At 53.7% G+C, this 8,747-nt stretch overlaps 1 protein-coding gene across 1 annotated transcript; it reads right to left on the bottom strand.

The window, feature by feature from the left end:
- Positions 1–2,144: 2,144 nt before the first annotated feature.
- LOC134156877 (Golgi-associated RAB2 interactor protein 5A-like) lies at positions 2,145–6,840 on the bottom strand. The gene is made up of 3 exons (XM_062605292.1): positions 6,749–6,840; positions 4,287–4,429; positions 2,145–2,364 (listed from the first exon to the last, which is right to left on the bottom strand). Exons 1-3 carry the CDS (start codon positions 6,830–6,832, stop codon positions 2,145–2,147), a joined length of 447 nt encoding a protein of 148 aa, XP_062461276.1. The 5' UTR covers positions 6,833–6,840.
- Positions 6,841–8,747: the final 1,907 nt, after the last annotated feature.

The following is an 8,747-nucleotide window of genomic DNA, read 5'->3' as shown; positions in this document are numbered from 1 at the left end:
GGATTAATATGGGGTGATTAATTGGAGGGTTTAAGTGAGGGTTAATTATGGGGAGTTAATGGGGGGGTTAATGTGGGGGGATTAATTGGGGGTTAGTCAATGGGGGGGTTAATGAGGGGTTAATGTGGGGGGATTAACTGGGGGTTAATTATGGGGGGTTAATCCATGGGGGTTTTAATTGGGGGTTAATTATGGGGGGATTAATCAATGGTGGGGTTTAATGAGGGGTTAATGTGGGGGGATTAATTGAGGGGTTAATTATGGGGGGGTTAATCAATGGGGGGATTTAATGAGGCGTTAATGTGGGGGGTTTAATTGAGGGTTAATTATGGGGGGGTTAATCAATGGGGGGGTTTAATTGGGGGTTAATTATGGGGGGGTTAATCAATGGTAGGGTTTAATGAGATGTTAATGGGGGATTAATTGGGGGTTAATTATGGGGGGTTAATCAATGGGGGTGTTTAATTGGGGGTTAGTTATGGGGGGGTTAATCAATGGTGGGGTTTAATGAGATGTTAATGGGGGGGATTAATTGGGGGTTAATTATGGGGGGGTTAATCAATGGGGGTGTTTAATTGGGGGTTAGTTATCGGGGGTTAATCAATGGTGGGGTTTAATGAGGGGTTAATGTGGGGGGGTTAATTGGGGGTTAATTATGGGGGCGTTAATCAATGGGGTGTTTAATGAGGGGTTAATGTGGGGGTATTAACTGGGGGTTAATTATGGGGGGTTAATCAATGGTGGGGTTTAATGAGGGGTTAATGTGGGGGGATTAATTGAGGGGTTAATTATGGGGGGGTTAATCAATGGTGGGCTTTAATGAGATGTTAATGGGGGGATTAATTGGGGGTTAATTATGGGGGGATTAATCAATGGTGGGGTTTAATGAGGGGTTAATGTGGGGGGATTAATTGGGGGGTTAATTATGGGGGGTTAATCAATGGGGGGGTTTAATTGGGGGTTAATTATGGGGGGGTTAATCAATGGGGGGGTTAATGAGATGTTAATGGAGGGGGTTAATTATGGGGGGGTTAATGAGGGGTTAATGTGGGGGTTTTAATTGGGGGTTAATTATGGGGGTATTAATGGTTGGGTTTAATGAGGGGTTAATATGGGGGGTTTAATTGGGGGTTAATTATGGGGGGATTAATCAATGGTGGGGTTTAATGAGGGGTTAATGTGGGGGGATTAATTGGGGGGTTAATTATGGGGGGTTAATCAATGGTGGGGTTTAATGAGGGGTTAATGTGGGGGGATTAACTGGGGGTTAATTATGGGGGGATTAATCAATGGTGGGGTTTAATGAGGGGTTAATATGGGGGATTTAATTGGGGGTTTAATTATGGGGGCGTTAATCAATGGGGGGTTTAATGAGGGGTTAATGTGGGGGGATTAATTGAGGTGTTAATTATGGGGGGGTTAATCAATGGGGGTGTTTAATTGGGGGTTAGTTATGGGGGGTTAATCAATGGTGGGGTTTAATGAGGGGTTAATGTGGGGGGATTAATTGAGGGGTTAAGTATGGGGGCGTTAATGGTGGCGTTTAATGAGGGGTTAATGTGGGGGGATTAACTGGGGGTTAATTATGGGGGGTTAATCAATGGGGGGTTAATGAGGGGTTAATGGGGGTTTAATTGGGGGTTAATTATGGGGGATTAATCAATGGTGGGGTTTAATGAGGGGTTAATGGGGGGGTTAATTGGGGGTTAATTATGGGGGGGTTAATCAATGGTGGGGTTTAATGAGGGGTTAATGTGGGGGGGTTAATTATGGGGGGGTTAATGTGGGGGGATTAATTGGGGGGTTAATTATGGGGGGGTTAATCAATGGTGGGGTTTAATGAGGGGTTAATATGGTTGCTTTAATTGGGGGTTTAATTATGGGGGGGGTTAATCAATGGGGGGGTTCAATGAGGTGGGAAACTTGGGGTTCACATTGGGGGCCCCTCCATTGGGGCATCCATTGGGGGGGGGTCAGTCCCTAATAGGGGGATGCTGCCCCCCCCAATGACACCCCCCCCACCCCCCCCTTTAGGTCTGCATCACTCGAGGGGTTGAATGGACCCCCCCCCCCCCATTGAATAAATGGAACCTTCCAACCTGCGTCCGTGCTTATGGGGCTGGGGGGGACGGGACACGACGACATCAGCGCGCGATGGGGGTGTCCCCATCTGCCCCGCCCCCTTTATTAGGGGCGTGGAGGAGGAAGAGGAGGCGGAGCCAGCGGCTGAAGAGGAGGCGGGGACTCCGAGGGGGCGGGGCCAGGAGCTGCACGAGGAAGCAGCGCCCCGAGGCCAGGAGCACCCGGAGCCGGTGCCGACGGCGGCTCCAGAGCGAGAGGCGGACGGCGGCGAGCGGGAAGAGCCTGCGGAGAGAGGGGGGGGCATTGGGGTGCATTGGGACCCATTGGGGTGCATTGGGACCCATTGGGGTGCATTGGGATCCATTGGGATCCATTGAAGTGCATTGGGGTGCATTGGGGTGCATTGGGGTCCATTGGGACCCATTGGGGTGCATTGGGGTCTATTGGGATCCATTGGGGTGCATAGGGGTCTATTGGGGTGCATTGGGGTCCATTAGGGTCCATTGGGGTGCATAGGGACACATTGGGATCCATTGAGGTGCATTGGGGTCCATTGGGGTGCATAGGGACCCATTGGGGTGCATTGAGGTGCATTGGGGTGGATTGGGGTCCGTTGGGGTGCATAAGGACCCATTGGGATCCATTGGGGTCCACTGGGATCCATTGAGGTGCATTGGGATCCATTGAGGTGCATTGGGGTGCATTGGGGTCCATTGGGGTGCATTGGGACCCATTGGGGTGCATTGGGGTGCATTGGGGTCCATTGGGGTGCATTGGGACCCATTGGGGTGCATTGGGACCCATTGGGGTGCATTGGGACCCATTGGGGTGCATTGGGGTGCATTGGGATGTATTGGGGTGCATTGGGATGTATTGGGGTGCATGGGGTGTATTGGGGTGCATTGGGGTGCATTGGGACCCATTGGGATCCATTGGGGTGCATCGGGATCCATTGGGATCCATTGAGGTGCATTGGGGTCCATTGGGGAGCCATTGGGATCCATTGAGGTGCATTGGGGTCCATTGGGATCCATTGAGGTGCACTGGGGTCCATTGGGACCCATTGGGGTGCATTGAAGTGCATAGGGACCCATTGGGGTGCATAGGGACCCATTGGGGTGCATTGAGGTGCACTGGGGTCCATTGGGACCCATTGGGGTGCATTGAGGTGCATTGGGACCCATTGGGGTGCATAGGGACACATTGGGATCCATTGAGGTGCATTGGGGTCTATTGGGGTGCATTGGGATCCATTGGGGTCCATTGGGGTGCATAGGGACCCATTGGGATCCATTGAAGTGCATAGGGACCCATTGGGGTGCATAGGGACCCATTGGGGTGCATTGAGGTGCATTGGGGTCCATTGGGATCCATTGGGGTGCATTGGGACCCATTGGGATCCATTGAGGTGCATTGGGATCCATTGAGGTGCATTGGGGTCCATTGGGGTGCATTGGGGTGCATAGGGACCCATTGAGGTGCATTGGGGTGCATTGGGGTGCATAGGGACCCATTGGGATCCATTGAAGTGCATTGGGGTGCATAGGGGTCTATTGGGGTCCATTGGGACCCATTGGGATCCATTAAGGTGCATTGGGGTCCATTGGGGTGCATTGGGGTCTATTGGGGTCCATAGGGACCCATTGGGATCCATTGAGGTGCATTGGGGTCCATTGGGATCCATTGAGGTGCATTGGGATCCATCAGGATCCATTGGGGTGCATCGGGATCCATTGGGGTCCATCGGGATCCAACTGGGATCCATTGGGGTGCATCGGGATCCATTTGGGATACAGCTGGGATCCATTTGGGATCTATTGGGGTGCATTGGGATCCAACTGGGATCCATTGTTGTGCATTGGGATCCCTTGAGATCCAACTGGGATCTATCGGGGTGCATCGGGATCCATTGGGATCCATCGGGATGCATCGGGATGCATCGGGATGCACCGGGACCCACCCGGATCCATTGGGATGCACCGGGATGCACCAGGACCCATTGGGATCCACCAGGATCCACCGGGATGCATTGGGATGCACTGGGATGCATCGGGATCCATTGGGATCCATGGGGATGCACCGGGACCCATCGGGACGCACCGGGATGCATCGGGACCCATTGGGATCCACCAGGATCCACCGGGATGCACCGGGATCCATCGGGATGCACCGGGATCCATCGGGACGCATGGACAGGGACGCACCCCAAGAGCTGCAGCTCCTCGGGGTCCTGCGGGGAGGGAGGCAGCGGCCGGGCCAGGAGCAGGAGGTCGGGGGCAGGGAGCTGAGGGCAGGAGGCGGCGATGGCCACGGTGAGGGGCCCGGCGGGGTCCCCGGTGCGGGTCACCTGCGGGGACAGAGCGGGGCATGGCGTGGGGTACAGGGGTACAGCGATGGGAGGTGGGGTACAGGGGGTACAGCGATGGGAGGTGGGGTATGGATGGGGTACAGCGATGGGAGGTGGGGTATGGATGGGGTATAGGGGGTACAGCGATGGGAGGTGGGGTATGGGGGGGATATAGTGATGGGAAGTGGGGTATAGGGGATATAGTGATGGGAGGTGGGGTATGGGGTGGGGTATAGGGGATATAGTGATGGGAAGTGGGGTATAGGGGATATAGTGATGGGAGGTGGGGTATAGGGTGGGGTATAGGGGATACAGTGATGGGAGGTGGGGTATGGGGGGGATATAGGGGATATAGTGATGGGAGGTGGGGTATAGGGGATATAGTGATGGGAGGTGGGATATAGGGGATATAGTGATGGGAGGTGGGATATAGGGGATATAGTGATGGGAGGTGGGGTATAGGGGATATAGTGATGGGAGGTGGGGTATAGGGGATATAGTGATGGGAGGTGGGATATAGGGGATATAGTGATGGGAGGTGGGATATAGGGGATATAGTGATGGGAGGTGGGATATAGGGGATATAGTGATGGGAGGTGGGATATAGGGGATATAAGGCATCTAGCAATGATTATAGGCTATATACAGGGGTATATAAGAGGTGATATATGTGCTATATAGGGTCTATACAGGCTATATAAGCTGATATATGTGCTATACAGGATCTATACAGGCTATATAAGCTGATACATGTGCTATATAGGGTCTATAGAGGCTATATAAGGCCGATACATGCGCTATATAGAGTCTATACAGGCTATATAAGCCGATATATGTGCTATATAGGGGCTATATAAGGCCAATACATGTACTACATAGGGTCTATAGGGGCTATATAAGGCCAATACATGTGCTATATAGGGTCTATGGGTCTATATAAGGCCAATACATGTGCTATATAGGGTCTATAGGGGCTATATAAGGCCAATACATGTGCTATATAGGGTCTATGGGTCTATATAATGCCAATACATGTGCTATATAGGGTCTATGGGGCTATAGAAGGCCAATACATGTGCTATATAGGGTCTATAGGGGCTATATAAGGCCAATACATGTGCTATATAGGGTCTATAAGGTCTATATAAGGCCAATACATGTGCTATATAGGGTCTATGGGGCTATATAAGATCAATACATGCGCAATATAGGGTCTATGGGGCTATATAAGGCCAATACATGCGCTATATAGGGTCTATAGGGGCTACATAAGGCCAATACATGTGCTATATAGGGTCTATAGGGGCTATATAAGCCCAATACATGTGCTATATAGGGTCTATGGGGCTATATAAGGCCAACACATGTGCTATATAGGGTCTATAGGGGCTATATAAGGCCAATACATGTGCTATATAGGGTCTATAGGGTCTATATAATGCCAATACATGTGCTATATAGGGTCTATAGGGGCTATATAATGCCAATACATGTACTATATAGGATCTATAGGGTCTATATAAGGCCAATACATGTGCTATATAGTGTCTATGGGGCTATAGAAGGCCAATACATGTGCTATATAGGGTATATGGGGCTATATAAGGCCAATACATGTCCTATATAGGGTCTATAGGGGCTATATAAGGCCAATACATGTGCTATATAGGGTCTATAGGGGCTATATAAGGCCAATACATGTGCTATATAGGGTCTATGGGTCTATATAAGGCCAATACATGTGCTATATAGGGTCTATGGGGCTATATAAGGCCAATACATGTGCTATATAGGGTCTATAGGGTCTATATAATGCCAATACATGTGCTATATAGGGTCTATAGGGTCTATATAAGGCCAATACATGTCCTATATAGGGTCTATGGGGCTATATAAGGCCAATACATGTGCTATATACGGTCTATGGGGCTATATAATGCCAATACATGTCCTATATAGGGTCTATAGGGGCTATATAAGGCCAATACATGTGCTATATAGGGTCTATAGGGGCTATATAAGGCCAATACATGTGCTATATAGGGTCTATAGGGGCTATATAAGGCCAATACATGTGCTATATAGGGTCTATAGGGGCTATATAAGGCCAATACATGTGCTATATAGGGTCTATAGGGGCTATATAAGGCCAATACATGTGCTATATAGGGTCTATAGGGTCTATATAAGGCCAATACATGTGCTATATAGGGTCTATGGGGCTATATAAGGCCAATACATGTGCTATAGAGGGTCTATAGGGTCTATATAAGGCCAATACATGTCCTATATAGGGTCTATGGGGCACTCTCCCCTCACCTGCAGGAACTCCCCCTCCAGCAGCCGCAGCTCCCTCAGCGGCCCCAGCTCCCCTCGGGCCAGGCAGCGCCGCAGCCGGCCCATGGCGGGCGGTGGGGACCGGGGAGAAGGGGAACGATCGGGATCAGGACCCCGAAGGGATCCGGATGAGGAACCGGGAGGGATCCGGATGAGAACCGGGACCGGGATGGGGGCAGACACGGAGCTACCGGATGCTCGGGCTCCCGGCGCTGCCGCCGCTCAAGATGGCGCCCAGACGCCTCAAGATGGCGCCCGAGGCCGTTTTAAGCGCGCCCGATAAGCCACGCCCCCTTTTAAACCACGCCCCCCTTTAAACCACGCCCCCCTCCCTTGGGCCCACCCCCGGAGCCACGCCCCCACAGCCCCGTTTAAACCACGCCCCCCTTGAGCCCACTCCAGAGCCACGCCCCCACAGCCCCGTTTAAACCACGCCCCCTTTAAACCACGCCCCCTTGAGCCCACCTCCCGGAGCCACGCCCACACAGCCCCGTTTAAACCACGCCCCCTTGAGCCCACCACGGAGCCACGCCCCCACAGCCCCGTTTAAACCACGCCCCCTGTTAAACCACGCCCCCTTGAGCCCACCACGGAGCCACGCCTACACAGCCCCGTTTAAACCACGCCCCCTTTAAACCACGCCCCCCTTGAGCCCACCCCGGAGCCACGCCCCCACAGCCCCGTTTAAACCACGCCCCCCTTTTAACCACGCCCCCCCTTGAGCCCACCCTGAGCCACGCCCCCACAGCCCCCTTTTAAACCACGCCCCCTTTAAACCACGCCCCCCTTGAGCCCACCCTGAGCCACGCCCACACAGCCCCGTTTAAACCACGACCCCTTTAAACCACGCCCCCTTGAGCCCACCCCGGAGCCAGGCCCCCATAGCCCTGTTTTAGCCACGCCCCCTTTTAGCCACGCCCCCCTTTTAGTCCATCCCCGAGGTCACGCCCACCACGGCCCCGTTTAAACCACGCCCCCTTTTAACCACGCCCCCACAGCCCCGTTTAAACCACGCCCCATTTTTAAACCACCCCCCCTTTTGAGCCCACACCAGAGCCACGCCCCCACAGCCCTGTTTTAACCACGCCCCCTTTTTAGCCACGCCCCCTCTTTTGAGCCCACCCACGGAGCCACATCCCCACAGCACTGATTTAGCCACGCCCCCTTTCGACCACGCCCCCTTTTGAGCACGCCCCCACCGCCCTGTTTTAGCCACGCCCCCCTTTAACCACGCCCCCACCACCCCGTTTTAACCACGCCCCCTTTAACCACGCCCCCCCCCCCCCCCTTTTGAGCCCACCCACGGAGCCAGGCCCCCACAGCCCTGTTTAAACCACGCCCCCTTTTAGCCACGCCCCCCTTTGAGTCCCTCCCGAGGTCACGCCCACCACGGCCCCGTTTAAAACCACGCCCCCTTTTAACCACGCCCCCACAGGCCCGTTTAAACCACGCCCCCTTTTAAATCCACACCCCCCTTTTGAGCCCACACCAGAGCCACGCCCCCACAGCCCTGGTTTAGCCACGCCCATTTAAACCACGCCCCCTTCTGAGCCCACGCCCCCTTTTAGCCACGCCCCCTTTTTTTTGAGCCCACCCACGGAGCCACAACCCCGCAAGCCTGTTTTAGCCACGCCCCCTTTCAACCCCGCCCCTTTTGAGCCACGCCCCCACAGCCCTGCTTTAGCCACGCCCCCTTTAAACCACGGCCCCATTTTAGCCACGCCCCCCCTTCTGAGCTCTCCCCGGAGCCACAGCCCCGTTTTAGCCACGCCCCCCTTTAACCACGCCCCCTTTAACCACGCCCCCCTTTAACCACGCCCCCCACAACCCCGTTTTAACCACGCACCCTTTTAACCACGCCCCCCCTTTTTGAGCCACGCCCCCACAACCCCGTTTTAGCCACGCCCCCCCCTCCCTCCTTCCCGGCGTGCCCCGCGCGGCCAAGATGGCGGCCAAGATGGCGGCGGCGGCGGCGCTGTGG

This window comes from Pezoporus occidentalis, unplaced genomic scaffold, assembly GCF_034315485.1.
Source record: "Pezoporus occidentalis ecotype Australia unplaced genomic scaffold, CSIRO_AGI_Poc_V1 ctg1196, whole genome shotgun sequence".
Classification (NCBI taxonomy): Eukaryota; Metazoa; Chordata; class Aves; order Psittaciformes; family Psittacidae; genus Pezoporus; species Pezoporus occidentalis.
This window is presented reverse-complemented; position numbering and strand designations above follow the sequence as displayed.